Here is an 18,112-nt window from a genome sequence, read left to right on the forward strand (position 1 = left end):
TGAAAGATGTCAAAGTTTTGATTAAATGTTTAGGTTTTTGTGATTTTGTTTTGCCTTTTTCATCCAATATTTATGTGCGTAATTTATTCTCTGACAGTTGGAGGAGATTCAGCTGACCCTGTACACACATGAAATGCATTCAAAATTGGAGGTTGGGTTGAAATTGGCAGATCTGAGCTCCTATTCAGCTCTCCACCCAAACCTACTGTGGTTGAAAAGCAGGGAGCTGTTTCTTAAGAAGAAACTTAAATCCCTATCAGAGAGAATTGCTGCTCGCCCTTCTCCATCAAAATTCTATGAACTGGCTAAGGTACCTTAAAAAATTAAATAATATTGTTAATATTTCAATAGTATTGCAAATTTGCTGTCACTTGGTTTTTAAATTGATCATGATAAATTGTGGGAATATTTAGATTATTGTGAAGAATGTTTAGTTAAATTTTAAATAAATTACTTAAATGCTGACTTTTTGGATACATTTCCTTTATTTAATGAAACTATGAAGAAAATGTGCATTCATGATGTAATGAGTCGAATAAAATAATGCATATCCTTATGTTTTGTGTTATAAAGAAAACTTCTTAAACATGATTAATGTTTTTTGTGGTGGTAAGTGTTGTTTAATTCATTGATAACGTGCTGTTATGTTTTACTTGTATTTATATTTAGTTTTAGATATTTAATGAAATGTTAATATTTTATTTTCATTTTTAAGGCTTTATACAACTTTGTGACAAGGATTGGTTCTCCAGAAACTGTAAACAATTTAGACAGAAAACTTACAGATGCAATAAAAAGTCTTCAGGATGTCAAGAAAGAAGCGTCATTTGCCTCAATAGTTTCTAATGCAAGGAAAACACTCGATGAAGCCGTCTCCTGGAGGACATCCCTTTCACAATTTTCACAGCAGCTGTTGCAACAGTTTGGATCATGGTACAATGAAATGATTAACCCTGTAGTTGGAGGGATTCATCAGGTTTGTTAAAGAAAATTTTCCACCAGTTTTTTAAGTTAATACCTAATAAAATTAATGGACTTGGCAGGTACCTGATGGATATTATGAATATTGGGTAAAAATGACTGTGTACCCAACTCCACCAATATATTTTTATCACAAATGCAGTTCCAGCAATATATTTTCATATGAAAATACTGGAAAGGGACAATGTTTTTTTGGAAACAGGTTGTGTAATAAAAAGACATCAAAGGGATACAGTATTTTTTACCCAGTAAAAAAACTTACATTTTGTATCTCAAGGATAATGTTACTGTAAAGATATGATGGAAGAAGCAGTTTTGATCAAAGAAATTTAAGTTATTTTGTTTCCACTTTTCAAATAATCATTTTTAAATCAAATTTTGGCCTTATAAGTAGTGGATTGTTTGAAATCGTTTGCCATGAAACCTGCCCTGTTCATGAAACATGCTCGCATTTAATGCAGATCTGTCCTCTTTCTTTCCTCCCTTGGCATTTTCACCTTATCCCTGATCTGCTGCTCTTGGCTACAAACTTTTGAGATAGCCATAGCTGATTGCTGGCTCTGTAGATCAGCCTTTTCTTTTACTTTTATAATAGTGGATATCACCCTTGTTGTGGAAACACTCTAATCCCCATGATCCAGCACAGGGGAAGTGTGTAAAAGGAGATGATGGGAAGGGAGCAATGTTTGAATAAATAAGTGTTTCATAAGCATGTACTGGACATTTTTCGCGAGTTAAGTCTGAATAATAGCACTGTACAATATGGCAATTACCAGAATTAATATTCATAATTATTTTTATAGATGTATGAATTTTTTTCTTTTTAATGATGATGTAAACACACTTGTATTGCTCCTTTGTTGTTTGACAAAGGTTATTAATCTACAGAGTATTGAGCCATGGTAATGATTTTACTGTTCAAATATTGGCTGGTAAGTTTTTATTTTTGTAATTTTTAAAATTTATAACACAGGGATAGCTTAAGCTATGGTTTTGGTGCCTTCTGTAGAGTCCTGTTGAAGTAATCCCTTTCTGTGAAAGTTTTACTGTGCATGTATTAAATGGATATACAACTGTGAAATGAAGGTATGTTTGCTCATAACCAGACATCCTTGCATTTTTCATCTTAATTTGTCAAAATTGCTTCTAGTCATTCCTCTTCTTAAGAGTCTGAATAAAAGTCATTGTTATTGATTTTCATTCATTACTTATGGATGGATGTGGGCTAATTAATCGTTGATTTAATGTTAATAAATGTATTAATTAATCCCTTTGAATATTTTCTATTATTTGTGTTATAGATGCTTCATGGCATTAGTCTTCAGTCTTCAATGCTGAAGAAAACCCTGCTTCTCAATAAGAACAGGGCAATCAGTGCTCTCATAAGTTCCCAGCATACTTATTTGGATCACTTCATGTGCAAGCTTGTCTGTTTTCCATCAGTTGGCCCTAGACAGACTTTGAGTGGCCTTGCTAGCTTATGTGCTTCTAAAAGCACATTAAATTTGCTGGAAGCAGTGTTTGATACATCTGATTTCACCCCTAATGAGAAAGACCAATTATTGAAGAAAATGGCATTAAGGTAAGAGTTTGTACTTAATATCTGTGTCTTCATAAATATTGGCTCCAGAACACTAAAACCAAATGTGTAGCACAATTCCATGGTATGCAATCAAGCAAATTTAGTTCCTTAATATTTAATGAGAAAAATGTATGGCATGAGTGGTATAGTGGAACTGAAAGAGAAATTTGTGTGTAGAAATGGCAAAAGCAATTCACACTTTGGTATTATTATTTTGAGGATTTACTTCATAGTTATTGGTAGAATTGAGCTCGTACGGCTAGTAGTATTAAATGAATTGAAAACTCCAATAGCCGTAAACAGTTTACCTTTCTAAACAAAGTACAAATGAGATTAGTTGGCTAACGCCACAAGTCTGGTAGGGGTAAAAGGTAAAAAGGAAAGGGATAAGAAAGGTGAATACGAATACACGTATTTCGACCACTAAGTAGCCCTCTTCAGCGTACTGAAGGGTAATCGTCACGACAACACAAGTCCAAGTGAGCTTTAATTAATACTTCATAGTTGTTGCTTACTTCTGACAACTCATATTCATCTTGATATTATATTAATAACTTCATCATTCTCTTGGTCAAGTATATGACATAGAATATGGTCAATAGGGTGAGGAAAAGAAATAAAATAGTAATAATACACAAAAATGTTACTACACAGAACACAACATAACACAAAAAACATAATTTTAATTACAATTTGTCTACTACAAATTCATCAATACTGTATTAACACTGGAGGAGTATTAACTTTTTAAATTTATTTTTAAAGGCAGTCACAGTGGACTTATTTTTTTTTTATGTTCATTGGCAGTCCGTTATTTATTAGTGAGGCTGCATGATGCGGGCCTTTCTTCAATATAGTGAGTGGCTGATTTTTCAGATGCACATTCTCCCTTCCTCTTGTCAAGTGAGCATGCACAATGGAATTTGATAAAAAAAAAAAAGGAAATTATTTCTTACAAGTAAAGAGCAATGAAGGGGGATCGAGATGGTGCGGGGGCTAACGTACTGGCTTCCCACCCTGAGGGCGTGGGTTCAAATCCCGGCGGTGTTGAATATTTTTCAGAGGTATCTCGATCCCTACTTGAGGTGCTTTGTGGAGGGCACTTTGAGTGAGTACGCCGTCCGTCGGATGGGACGTTAAGCCGCGGACCCCTTGGCGCCTTTCGTAAAGAGTAGGCTAATGCCGACGCCGGGTTTCTCTCCACCCTTCATCCTTTCCTGTCCTTCCCCTATGGCGCAAATGACCTTAGCTGTCGGTCGCCTCCCATCAAAACTACTACCCAAGAGCAATGAAGGATGTTTATGCATGGCAGGGTCATTAAGTTCAGTTCCTTAAATAGTGGACTTCCTGGGATCCTAATGGGAGCATTCACCATTGCTTATACTGACCAGTTCTTGATTACTGAAATGTTATCCATGGCATAAAATGCTTTAGGGCATAAACTTCATGGAATCAGCTGTAGTATGAGCTTTTTTTTCATAATAGGCACCGTTCTGTGTGATTTTCTATGCGTTAGTATTTTTGAATTCCAATTTTGGAATTGAAGTTTAATTAAATTGGAATTCCAATATAATTAATGGTTTCTGGCGTAACTTTATGGAACCGATTCATTATAAATAAATGAAAGGACTAACTTTGTAGTTCCACACGAAAACGATTAATTCACACGACCTGGGTTTCGAAGTAAAACTTCATCATCAGGTGAGCTCTCTACATTTGTGGAATTCCAATGTTTAAATTTCTATTAAATTTGAAATTTTCATCTGCGGTTAAAATGGCTATTTGAGATGACTCTTTAACTGCATAAGTATCATCTATCAGCTGCAATTCCAACTTTTGCTAAGCAATAGTTTTTTGTTAAACTTCATAGTTAGTTCAAGTTTGGTTAAATCTCAACCTATTTTCTTCCTAACAAATAACATCAAATGGTGAAAATGTTAAAAATCAAGCCACAAAGTAGAAGGGTATTTTAAAATACTGTTAAGAGAAAATCTCTACAAAAGAGTTCCTAATGTTACTCGAAGATAATAGACAAAAGGAAAATAATGGAAAGGAATTTAACTTTGTTATAGAGAAAATTGAAGTCAAGAGTGGGCTGATGTCATTTAATTACCTCATATTTAAATCTAGTTTCTTTTTATTTCTTTTGAATATATTTGAATATAAATCAATTTTAGACTAACCATGGCTGGTTTGGAGGAAGTGAAGAATGAAATAGCTGTGCAAAAAACTATTTCAAATAAACTCAACTCCTGGGATGTGCTAATGAATGTGCTGTGGAAAATAGCAAAATCATGGGAAAAAGATCTAGAGATTAGCAGGCAGCGAAAAGCTGAAGAAGAAAGTCTGTACACAACAAGGTAAGTCTATTATGACTGATCTCAACTTAAATCAACAATTTTTGTGAGCATTAAATATTCAAGGTATTTTAAGTGGTGTGTGTGCAATGCATGGCTTTTGATTTGAGTTTGTTTCATGTAAATCACTGAAGAAGTAATCAGTGTTTGAGAATAGAAAATATGTATAATATGATTTTTAATGCATTTTATGATTGATGGAATTTGATCATTTTTTCTTATTTAGTATTTACTAAGATGATTGATGGCAGAGAGGAAAAAATATCATTGTCATTTTCCAACTTGTGGCTAGGATTTGTTTCAAGAAACCAATCATAAGTGGAATCAGTCATAACTCGGAAATGATATTTGTACATATAAAGTTAGCCTGGCTAGAAAAGATTCTGGTCAAGGAGAATAATTTTTATAATTTTAAACTCCTGCATTTTAGTGCACATCCTCTGATGACCCAGTTAAAGTAACTTTAGTGGCATCTTACATAGTTTTTTGAATATGGCTAGAAACCCCTAATGAATAACAGACTTATCTTGTTCAACAATAGTCAAGCCTAATTCCATCTAATTTGATGTACAGTCTTGTTATTTGGCTCATTTAAGCAAACAATTATGCAATGCATACTATATATGCAGCATTCAAATGCTAGGACACTTATGTTTGTGGAATAACAAATTCAATTATTTCATTTCAATATGTTATGCAAATTCCATAACATTATGCCGGAGAAAACTAATTTTATTAAAATGCTAAATTTAAAAGCTTAGCCATTAAGAGTTAAATTCTGCAAGTGCTATAGCTGTGTGTGGTTTAGTGTATCACACCTTAATTTCATTTACATATTATGAAAAATAAACAAAAATTATTTTGAAAAAGAAAACAGGAAAAACTTCCAACTGTGTATTGTTAACCTGAATGACCAATTAGTTCTGATTAATCATTCTTATCCCAGCAGTTTAGCAACATGATCAAAAGACATGATAGCATGAACTTTGTTGGTTACATAGTGCAGAGTTTCCCAAACTTTTGTTGAATCACAGTACCATGGTGTCTCATAACATGATGGCAATTTTTCTACTACCCACTACAAAAGAAACTAACATTTATCCCTTAACAGTAATGGAGCATGTATCATGACACTCTTTTGAGTTATCCATTGCTTGGTAGTTTTGAATTAATAAATCAATAGCGTTTTGCTTCTTTTATCACTAACAGGATCATTATCACTTTTAATTGCAGAAGCTTGTTTATTATTACCTATATGGTTTTTACATAAAATACAAAATCAATAAGTTATTGTAATGATAGCTTCCTTTCCCATTTTTATTTGAGGTATGAGACTTTTAAGCACTACATGTTAGGCAACACATACATGTTATACTTGTATGTTTAAGCTTGTAAAATGCATGTAATGTTTTTATCATAGGTGTTCTACACGACCTGGAGTAGATGATGACAACATTGATCCAGTTGCATTATCATTGGAATTTCCAGATTATAGAACAGATTTTGAAGATTTAGAGTCAGTTTCTTTGAATGCTGATTTCCATGATCCTACCAAACACAGAGAAGAGGACAATATTTTCAAAAAAGATGATTTCATTCTTTTTGATAAACATGATATGAATCATGTTGTAGAGATACACTCTACTCTTTTAACATCATTAACAAAAGCTAACTGGCTTTCCTCCAAAACATCTGATGCTGAATTGATGGAAAAAATAAATTATTTAGAACCTTTATTGGAAAGGCAAGTACATATATTTTCTGATGATTTTTATCTGGTCATACTTTAGATACTGATTTATTATATCAATGTCTCAGTTGAAGGGTGGCTCAACTAACTTCAGGTAACTGTAAGAGCATGTGGTAATCCACTTTGAAGCTGTTGGATAAAGGGTCCCGGATTCAAATCTGGGTAATGATGTATTTTGACACTTTCCAATCAAATCCAAACTTGTGCAATTTTCTGCATACTACGTCTTTCTAAGGAGGCATAGGGAAAGGAAATGACTCCTATTTCTTATTGTGTGCATTTCTTCCATCACTGAGCTTAGTATAAAGTGAACTCTATCTTCACAGATTGAACCCATCTTTTGGTCAATTATCATTATTACTTACTTTTTCGGATGGTTGGGCTGAGCCTAACAATGATGCCCTTTTAATGTCCTATTTGATAAGTATGTAATTGAATCCCTGGGTATTTTTTTGTAGTATTTAGTAAAACTTAACTGGAAAATTGAGCATAGGATATATCAACAACCTTGCTTCCTTGAGTCCAATATGGTATAGCTTATTGCTGAATGAAAATATGAGTTTAGAATATTGTCAAAGAAATCAGAAAAAAAATTGAGTGAGATTTCCAGATGTGCTGTACTTGGTTGACGCCTTCCTTTTTTTTCCAAGGAAAAATAAATTTATCATTAAATGGATTAATATACGTAAAATATTATAGTTGAACCTGTATTTCTTGTTTTAAAATATTCTCGAAATTAATGCTAAATAATTTTTTATGACATGCTCACTAACTAAATGAATGTTATTGATTTCAAAGGAAATATTTGTATAATTTTAAAATTTTAAATTTGCATTCTTATGATAATAGTGAAAATCTTTTACCTCTGAATTAGGTATGGTGTGTTTTCCCATCTTCTAAACCATCTGAGCCCGGCTCTGTCTTCTGACATGGATAGATCCTTGTGCCAGAGTTTGACTGTGTTGACCTCAATTGCTATACAGGTAAGGAATTAATTTATAAGTCTTTCTACTTTTAATCAGGAATCCATTTATTTATTCAATTCTCTGTTCCACTGGATCATGAGATGAAATCTGGAGCCAGAATTGAAGTTAGAAATAGAAGTTTCAGAAATGATGTTTATTCTGTTAGGTTTTTTTCTCACACTAAATTACACAAAAGATTATGTTTTCCACCACTGAGTATAATCCATGAAATGCTTGTTGATCAAAGAATATATTCAAGTGCCAATAGTTATTCCTCGGGATGCCCCAAAAAAGCTGATCTTGTAAAACTACATTATTATTTGGAATCAAGAGGTGACCCCTGGAAAGCAATTCACAAAAGCCAATTTTATATACTGAGTTTCATATACTCATGCTCATTTAAATATCTCTATTATTACAGGAATCTAAAGACCCAATTGGTGACCAAGTGGAAATTATGAAAACTACACATTCCAAAACGAAAAAAAAGTCATCTTCACTAACTAATGTAAAGGAAAACCCAGACTTTTACCATGACCCATGGATTCAGGAGTCTGTACGCTGTCTTCCTGTCTTGAATGATTTAAAGGGAGAGATACAGCGGTTGTTGTTGAGCTGGCCAGAGCATCCAGTTCTCTGTCAGGTGAGCAAATATATTCCTTAATGATTCCTTTCAATATTTCTATGTATAAATATCTCCCCAGTTATGTTAATGGCAATAGAGGCTGTCTCTGAATCATGCAAAACAATACTTCCACACTTATGTAAGCCGCCTTGTGTCCAAGGCAAGGTTGTTATGCTAGAGCTGTATCAGAATGCAAATACAACCAAAATCTAATATGCACATATATATTTGTCTATGTACTGAGAAATTAATGCTAGCCATGAGTTATAATTTCATAACCACACTGCATTGCCATTCATGTAATGAATCAAAAATCTTTTTACCAAAATTATTGTTTTTAAATAAAATGTCGCAAAAAAAACACTATCATCTGTTAACTTAGGCATCTAATCAGTGTAACAATTCGCCCAAATCTAGCTGCAAGAATAGGTATGGGATGAAGTGTGAAATATCACTTCGTACATTCTTGCTTCATGTCCCTGAGATGCAATGTGTCTTTTCCAAAACATTCAATTATTCTATGGTCCTGGTGCTTGCAAAATACCCATGGTGCAAATTAATATCTGCAATAACCCTTGCAATAATGAGTGATAATTTACAGTGAAACCAAAGTGATGTCATTTCTTTGGAGGAGAAAATCTATGTAGTGAAGAGGGATGAGAATGGTCTTATAATATTGTATACATCCCTTGTTTTTGGTATGCTGATATTAACCATGAACACTATTTTCAATGATCAGACAGAATGAGGAGCATGTGTTCTGCATTTATGAAATCTAAAAGTGTTACTGATCTACCACTAGAACTTGAAAAATTATTGATAATGTGGAAGAGTAACATCAAAGAGGAAAATTGCTTAGCCTTTGAACAATCAATGCAATCATCAGTCTGTACAAAAAACAAACAAACTTAATTGAGAAGGCTGAGTAGTTGCGTGGAAAGGTGTTCAATGTTGGCATGATGGAGCTTTTCTGTAAAAATAAAGCTAGGTTGTATGTATTAATGGCAGAAAATGATTGCCTAACACTTGATGAAGTTAATGCAATTGGTGATTGTAAACTAAAATCGCATTCTTTACTCATGACAAATTCCAAAGAAACTGCGGGAGATGCCGCAACAGTAACTTTTAATGGAGTCATCCGTTAATGTGCATTTCAATGCAACAATTTCAGTGTAAAAATCATTCGCCTTGACTGGGATTCGAAGTTGAAGAGGATGCCTCGGTAGCTTAAGAGGCTAAAGCACTCAACTCGATATTGAGGGATCTGGGTTCGAATCCCAGTCAAGGCGAATGATTTTTACACTCTGAAATTGTTGCATTCTTTACTCATGATTAAAATCAATGTACAATCAAATATGTCAAACATTCCTTTCTTCCTCTAATCTGAAAATTTAATGCAAAGGCATGTGGTATTTCGATTTTGTATTTTTTATGCCTAGAGGAGTTCATGTTCATCTTTTGCTAATATTTTATCTTGGAGAACTATAAATTACGATTTCTTTTGAAAAAATAGATTTTGTGACTTATTTGTATTTGTTATTTAATTTTTGTAGTTGCTGAAACCTTGAGCTAAGCTTGTAATCTTAAGTTTGAGCTTTCTTTCTTTTTCAAGATTTCAACTGTCGTAGACAGGATTTTAAGCTTTCCAACCAGCAGTCCTCTCTCCCGTTTTGTCACTGGGTTGGAGCTGACTTTGGCCAAGGCCCAAGAGTGGGAATCAAATGCACATTCTGGCATCAGTTTGTGCGACAACCTTTCCCAGCTGACATCCTTAATTATTGATTGGAGAAAGCTTGAATTAAATTCTTGGAAGGATTGCCTCAACAATTCAGCTCGAAAGTGAGTGCAATTGTGTTTTCGTATGATAAAAAGCTTGATAAATGAGTTCATGTTTGAAACCAGGTTGTCATATATTCATAGGTGTTCATCGAATACCTTTATGATGGTGGATACCAATCACTTTAAAAATGAAATTGATAGTGGTAAAAATTTATTTTATCAATTCTTGATGTATTAAAAAAATATTTGATTGAGTAAGCTCAGTTTGAATCAAAAATTAACATTATATCATATCTGGTTCAAAACTTAAAAAGTTTATTTTATAAGAAGCACACACTCTGGTGTAAATGCATGCACAAGGCATACAACTTGGTTACGCAAGCTGTGTAAATGGCTAGCTAGCTGTGTAGGCACCACAGCTTGTGTAGCCATGCGTGTAGGCATTGCCTCTTGGGTTTGGTAATGACAAATAGCTCAATATGCATGTGTTTATTGTCCAAACTATGACTTTTCACTAATTATTCACCTTTTTCTTAATGATTGCTGTTTTACTTGTAACGAAAAAGCTGGGCCCTTAGGCACAGTTCCTGTTAATTGAAAAATTTTTATTGTGATGATGCATAGGGTCCAGACTGAAGCCTCCAAGTGGTGGTTCCACCTCTTCTGGCTGGTTCATGCATATGTGAAGCCCGAGATCTATGGTTCGTCCCAACCTCAGGAAGGAACATTAAAGGCCACAGAATCTGGAGAACTACTTTCACTCCTGAAACAATTCCTTGAAGATTCTCCAATTGGAGAATTTAATGTTAGGCTTAACCTTTTGTATGTCTTTCATTGCCACTCTGTTAACATGGAGCCTAGTGAAAGGCAGGGTAAGTGGAATTCTCATCGCATTATTTAACATATTGTACCATAGCAATTTCTGATTTAAATGTAACTGTAATCAACTTCCATGAGTTGCATTCATATCTTGAAAACGTTTATCTCTGTATATACTTATTATTATTTTTAAACCAGAGTATAATCAGTAGCAAAATTCAATGCTATTAATGTGTCATTTTATATGAAAAAATTAAGTTATTAAATTATACCTCTTTTCCATTTAGGTGAATTGCAGAAAATGTTTTGGAATGTGTATAAATTTTATTCACAATTTCAAGTGCAAGTTGGGTCATATTTGCAAAAATTAAGAAATCCAATAGAAAAGAAGCTGAAAGAATATGTTAAAATTGCACGGTGGAATGATATCAGTTATTGGTCTGTAAAAGAGACTATCTCTAAAGCACACCGCACACTTCATAAATATGTGAAAGAATTTGAGGTGAGATAACTCTTATGTTTATGTAAAATTATTATGTACTGATATGTGTGAAAATACTACCTTGATCAAAAAGTTCCCGGAATAACCACCGTGTGGCGCTCCCATCGTTCCGATTTGAGTTCTTTTTTTTTGTTAAATTGGTACATCTGTTGTTGATATTCCCTTTAAATCTTAGTGTCATAACTTGACATTTGCAAAAGTTACGTAGCCAAGAGTACATCTATCTCTGTGTGTGTTGGCGATTTTTTACAATTTCAGAAATGGATTTAAATTTGCAACAACGAACTTGTATTAAATTTTGCGTAAAAAACAGATTTAGTGGCGCACGGACGTTGGAAATGTTGGAAAAGTGTTTCGGCAACGATTCTCTAAAAAAAACGGTCGTTTACCAGTGGCACGAGCGGTTCAGAAGTGGTCGTGAGTCAATCGAAGATGATGAACGCAGTGGCAGACCATCGACATCGAAAGTCGGTGAAAAAATTGATAAAGTAAAAGAAATGTTGGTCAATAACCGCAAATTAACCATCAGAGAAATAGCGGAGGACTTGAACATTGCCTATGGATCCGCCCAAGACATTGTGGTTAATGATTTGGGTTTCCGTCGTGTAGCAGCAAAGTTGGTGCCAAAAGACCTCAATTTCATGCAAAAAAGAGACCGTGTTGACGTCGCAAAAGACATGATTTGCGAGGCTGAATCCGATCCCACATTCATCAAAAGGATCATTACTGGAGACGAGACGTGGGTTTATGAGTACGACACGCAATCCAGACATCAGGCAAGTGAATGGCGTTCACCAAATGAGGCGAGACCAAAAAAACCACGTCGTTTTCAGTCAAAAAAGAAGGCAATGCTGACGGTTTTCATGGATTACAACGGTGTAGTGCATCATGAATTTTTGCCAGAAGGCCAGACAGTAAACAAAGAGTATTAATTGGGCGTTATGAGACGTTTGCGTGAAGCAATTCGCCGAAAGAGACCAGAAATGTGGGCAGAAAACTCGTGGATTTTGCACCATGATAACGCACCGTCGCACAGTGCTCTCATTATTCGTAATTTTTTGACGAAAAATGCAACAAATACCATCGAACAGCCTCCGAATTCACCTGATTTGGCTCCCTGTGACTTCTTTCTGTTCAATCGAGTTAAAAAACCATTACGGGGAACGCGTTTTAGCAGCCGAGAGGAAGTAATGGAAAAATCGCAGGAAGCACTGATGGACATACCGAAAACCAAATATAAAAAATGTTTCGAGGATTGGATCAAGCGCTGGCATAAGTGTGTTGCAGTCGATGGGGATTACTTTGAAGGGGACAATATAGATTTAGATGAATAAACTTGTATTTTTAATTTTCTGAATAAATTCCGGGAAATTTTTGATCAAGGTAGTATGTACTGAAGTTTTCACATTATAGAATAGTTAAATTGTCAAATTTATGTATATAAAAATATCCATGAACCAAAATATTAATTTGGGTATTGTGTATGGATGAGTCATCTAAAATGTGTTCCAATCTTAATGTGAATCCCCCTTTTCTTTTAATATTTGTATGCCTCATCTTTCGTCCAATTTAGTTCAAGTCTGGATTCGTGTTTGATCTATTTAATGTTTTTTTGAACCATGTGATTAAGTGGGTAGCAAAAACTGAAACATACCAGTAGAAATTACAGCCCATACTGTTTTAATTTATGGGACTAATTTTTTTTTGCATTTTGTTAATCTTTTAAGTAAATAAATGCATATTTTTTTCATTCTTCATACTAAAAGCCCTTTGAAAGAAAGACCGAGTGACATACCAGTGTTTCTTATAATGCAGAAAGTCCTTCAGTTGCCTGTAAGCTCAGCTTTAATGAATACCAAAGAAAAAATTGATGAAGATAAGGGAAAAGAGCCTGAAAAAGGCCAAGGAAGTGGCCCTGGAAGAAAGGAAAATTGTAATGAAGCATCCTTCGAAGATTCAGCTAATTATCTCTCGGAACTCAAGGTACATAAGAGCTAGTTAGATAACTTAAATTGATAAGAATAAAAACCTGTTTATTCATTATCAGTTAGGTTTATATCCATATCGATTTTAATAAGTCCTTGATTTACATTGAAACATCAGGTCTGTTAAGTGTCTTAGAAATTATACCAATTGTGATTATTTTTTCTTTACTATTTTAATTTATCTTTAGACTATGTGGGTTGTTCAATAAGTCCTTAGGAAAAAATAGAAGAATAATATATTTTAGTTGGATTTATTTTTTCAAGATAATATCCTGTTAACTCAGCACACTTCCCAGTGTTTCTCTAACATTTTTAAGCATCCAGAAAGTAAGATTTTGGAAGTTCCTCTAAATGGGCATCTGTGTTGGTGATGACCTCATTCGAGCTGCATAAATTAAGAATTTCTCCTAATTATATAATTTTAATGCAATTGGTTGTAGTAGTTATTTGTCTTCCTGGCAAATGAAACCAATATCTAGTTTTATGCCTAGTTTTTTCGAGCACCAGATTCTCCATGATAATCATGTGCTATAAGTACAATTTAAATGATTGAAGTTTAAAATTCCCATTTTAATATTTATTGTAGTTTTGTAGTAAACTTTAACTTGTCTTTATTGCATGTATTTGTTCCCAATTAAACTTAATTGTTTTTGTAGGTGGAAGCTGTAATTCAGCCTTCTAATGTAGACCCAAACTTGTTAATACATCAAGCTGCCCATTACTCCAACCGATCTCGTAGATTGTGTAATGATATAATATCATCATTTAAATATTCTGATCTCATTGAAGCCATCAATTCTCTAACTGGAGAAGTGATTGAATCTGCAGCACATCTTGGTTCCTTACAGGTATTGGCATTCATCTTCTAATTTCAATTGTATTTCTTAATATTTTTACCTAGTAACTAGTTGGCCTATTTGGTAATTGTAGTAAGTTACTGAGTATTTGCCTCACTTTGGTTGCTTATTGCTGTGCTAACATTTACAATCATTCATTCAATATTATTTTATGAAATCAGGTTCCAGTGGGGCTGCCTAAAGAGAAACATAAATCAGCTGCCAAGAACATACTTCAGCGTAAGAGAAGAGCACTTGCTGATTTGTTTCGCCTTCTTACTCAGCTTGGTTTATCATACCGAACTGGTTTGGTATTAGCTGAAAAACATGGAAATATGCGAGAGAGCATATCTAGTTCTCTGGACATGTTTTTAATTCCACCAATAGACTTAAAAGCTGCATTTAACCAGTTGAAATGGAGGTAATGCTTGATTGAAAATATCACTTCATGAATCTTTTATTTAATAATTCTTAGTTGCTCTAAATAACGCATACTTTTGCTTTAACCTTAATGAGCCAGTATTTTATGTTTAAGTATAAAATTAGCTTTCTCATTGTGGCACATTAAAATTATGGTTATTTTATTAATTATTGTTTATGCAACAATGACCTTAAAAAATATATTATTCTCTGATGTTTGTTTGTGAAAAATATGATGGTAGGAATTTTTTTCTGTGTACTTGCAGAAAGGCAGATGAACAATTAATCAAAAAGTGGAATGGATGTGAAGCATACTTCAGTCGCTCAATGGCACAACTTGCTCAACTAAACATGGTGCTTTCTATTTCTCCATCCAAGGATTTGGGTCCACCTTCAATTGAGCGGTTTCGTGGATTTACTTCTCATCTGATGGTACGACAGTGACTGCTGTTTAAATATATTATTGTGTGTTCTTTAAGATGATTTAAATTCAATTTTTTGTTTTAATTTTCTTAAATCTTACTTTATTACTCCAGGTTAACGCTTTAGACATTTTCATTCTGTAAGTACTAACCCATATAACATTTAAACACCAGTAGGTTGTGGTAATCTGGGGGTAGAGCGTTGGACTACTGACCATAGGGCCCGGGTTCGAATCCCAGGCAAGCCTCTCTAGGCACCTTCAGCTCCACCCAAGCTTTGTGATTTTTCGGGGACCAGATCTTCCTGGGAAACGATAACTGGAACAGGGAAAGGAACTGGCCACCCTACCCTGATGTGTGATTTTCACATGCTGTTTAGGGCTTAGTACTGGGTGAACTCTACCATCACCTACCAAACCGACTTTCAGGTTGATTACTGTGTAGTTTTTGCATTTTTAATGATCCAATTCTCATTGTGTTGGGTGAAGCCTCAATTCTTTCATTTTAAATAGTCAATGCTTGCATTCTAATAATAAAATAGACACCTACTGAGTTAGACTTGTACATATTGCTTACTAATTAATCCAGAGGCTGCTTTATTGATTGCCATGACAGGAATTAATTTCTTTTTAATCAAGTAAAGGGTGTGGTAGGTCAGTTGTCTAATGACTAGAGAGTCTGAGATAATTCCAGATATCTGGGCACCCTCCAGTTTTACCTAAGCTGTGTGATTTTTTTGTGTGTCAGATCTTCCTGGGAAACTGCATGCGGCTCATGGAAATGAATTGGACCCATTCACTGACATGTTTTTCACATTCTGTTGGACTTTGTATTAGGTGGAATCTAATCTTGGATATATTGCCTACCCTTTGGTTGAACTTCTTGTTTCTTTGTTGTTATTCGGTGACTTTTGTTGGAAAAGGGTGCAAATTCTTTTATTAGTCAAGGCACTTAAAATATGTTGTAATAAATTTCTTTTGTAATTTGAACCATGGCCCAAACTTTTTTCGTGTTCTGTTTCTTCCTACTTTTGGTTACTCAATTAAAAAAATTATGTCGTCAAAAACCTGAAAAAAAAATATTTTTCTTCCAAAGCACATGATAAAGTGGCAGAAGGAACTTCTGGCATCTTCATCGGACCACCTAGTAACTTTCAGGAAGCAGCTCTCTCACCTCAGCTCTTTAGAAAAAGGTGGCTCTGATGAAATCAGTGCACCAAGTCAAGATAAAATGAAAGATAACATTGTAAGTACATATATATACATGGAGTGAATTAATGTCTTTAATTGGAACTATTATTGATGGTACATCCATCAGGATCTAATCATAATTCATTGCTATAATAATCATATTGCTAATTTATCTTCGGTGTGTTATTTCCACGTTGTTATTGAGATAAACGTTAAGGAACCATATATTCCAGGACAGTGAACTTCTATATCCCTATTTTGTCTCATAAATGGATAGGTAAAACTGTGTGATAGGATCTAAAGAACCTTGCTTACCTGTGCATCATCTTATCACAAAGTATTTTATGACAGATTGCAAATTCCTGAGACTAAAAACTGTTTGCCACATCTCACTGGAAAAGGTTATTGTATATGGCTGTGCAAAAATGCATCAATAAAAATCATTTTTTTTCTTCTTTTTGATAACTTCAAGCTGCACCGAAAAATTATGTTATGCATTCACAAATATTTTGGGGTTTGATTTTCAAATTGCCACTTGCATTTTTGCAAAATAACGGCATGATATGGCATTTCATTCTCTTGTCTTGTCGCCTTGACCAGTATTCTGAAATTGTTGCATTGGAATGCTTATTAGTGGATAACTCTGTCAAAAAGTTACTGTTGCTGCATCTCCTGCAGTTTCTTGGAATTTAACAAAAATAATCCATTTTGGGCATAGATGGCCCATGATTTAGGAGATAATACCACAGCAGGATAGGGTAGGCACTTTTTGCCCTATTTTGTTGCAAAAAGGTGGTAGGTGCCTAGTGTCACTGAGGTCACTTGTTGAGTCCCAATCTACAATTTTTTCAGCTTTTTTATGTTTTAATTTTTGCTTCATTTGATTCTGACACTTTATTATTGGTTTTAGCACTTGCAGTTTATCCATCTGTCTTTTTTTGGCTTCATATCATTGTTGCATTTAATTTCTTGTTATGCTACAAATTACTGGATTTTATTTTCATCTTAGGATTTGCTTGGAAGGTATGTACATTAATAGTAATGAAACCATTAGATTGATTTGCATCATAATTTTCAAAGGTCAGGGAATTTTTTTGAAATGTTAAGCTGGTAATTTTTCATGAGGAGATCACATCAAATACAAATACAACTGTGTGGAGCAGAGTTTTGCAAGGTGCTTAAAATGCATAAAATACCAGTGTGTTTATATTCTATTGTTTCAGGCTTCACTTCGTGGAAGTAATTAATATCCATTATTGAAATAGAAAGAAAGACTCGTACTTTTCCACAGATTTTATACTGTACTGTACTGATTTTGTACCTGATGATGCCGCAAGTCGGTGAAACGCGTCGTGCCGTATAATAAAATCTGTGGAAAAGTACGAGTCTTTCTTTCTATTTCAATAATGGATACCAGTGTGTTTGTTTCAATTGCTTGCCTTTCACTTACCGTGATAATATGACTTATCAGTAATCTGCACACTTTTAATCATTTTTTACAGTTATTTCATAAACAATTAACTGTCTTTGTCCTAAGGTGGTATTTTTGTGATCAGGGAGTTAATGGGAACATAAGTACCAAATGTCAATGAAATGGATTGTCCATGGCATTAGTCTTCCCCTTGATAGTGGAAGTTGACTACTAGAGTTGTAGGGATAGCAGCAATGACAGCAAAGGCTAACCTTATTTTTCTTGACCAGTAAAAGCATTTGGTTTTGGTGGAGTCATATATTTAAAATTACTGTTAAGAAATGCAACAAGAAACCACGTCATTTATATAATCATGATATTTTGATTGGTAAATTTAATTCAGATCAATGTTTTGTCCACTGAAACCATATGATGCTAAAGGAAATCACCACTTATGATAAATTATTGTCACAAAATATTTGGAAGCA

At 34.1% G+C, this 18,112-nt stretch overlaps 1 protein-coding gene across 1 annotated transcript in view; it reads left to right on the top strand.

Annotated features, from left to right (window-relative positions):
* LOC139692681 (midasin) overlaps positions 1–18,112 on the top strand; it is a 121,505-nt gene that overhangs the window by 79,885 nt on the left and 23,508 nt on the right. The window contains exons 45-59 of the mRNA XM_071590968.1: positions 98–310; positions 716–976; positions 2,283–2,563; positions 4,741–4,923; positions 6,341–6,664; positions 7,545–7,653; positions 8,057–8,278; positions 9,873–10,099; positions 10,664–10,911; positions 11,146–11,360; positions 13,176–13,343; positions 14,002–14,193; positions 14,364–14,602; positions 14,868–15,033; positions 16,119–16,268. Coding sequence (XP_071447069.1) covers positions 98–310; positions 716–976; positions 2,283–2,563; positions 4,741–4,923; positions 6,341–6,664; positions 7,545–7,653; positions 8,057–8,278; positions 9,873–10,099; positions 10,664–10,911; positions 11,146–11,360; positions 13,176–13,343; positions 14,002–14,193; positions 14,364–14,602; positions 14,868–15,033; positions 16,119–16,268 — 3,198 coding nt within the window. The remainder of the gene's footprint in view (positions 1–97; positions 311–715; positions 977–2,282; positions 2,564–4,740; positions 4,924–6,340; positions 6,665–7,544; positions 7,654–8,056; positions 8,279–9,872; positions 10,100–10,663; positions 10,912–11,145; positions 11,361–13,175; positions 13,344–14,001; positions 14,194–14,363; positions 14,603–14,867; positions 15,034–16,118; positions 16,269–18,112) is intronic.

This window comes from Hetaerina americana, unplaced genomic scaffold, assembly GCF_022747635.1.
Source record: "Hetaerina americana unplaced genomic scaffold, ioHetAmer1.1.p SCAF_1, whole genome shotgun sequence".
NCBI lineage: Eukaryota > Metazoa > Arthropoda > Insecta > Odonata > Calopterygidae > Hetaerina > Hetaerina americana.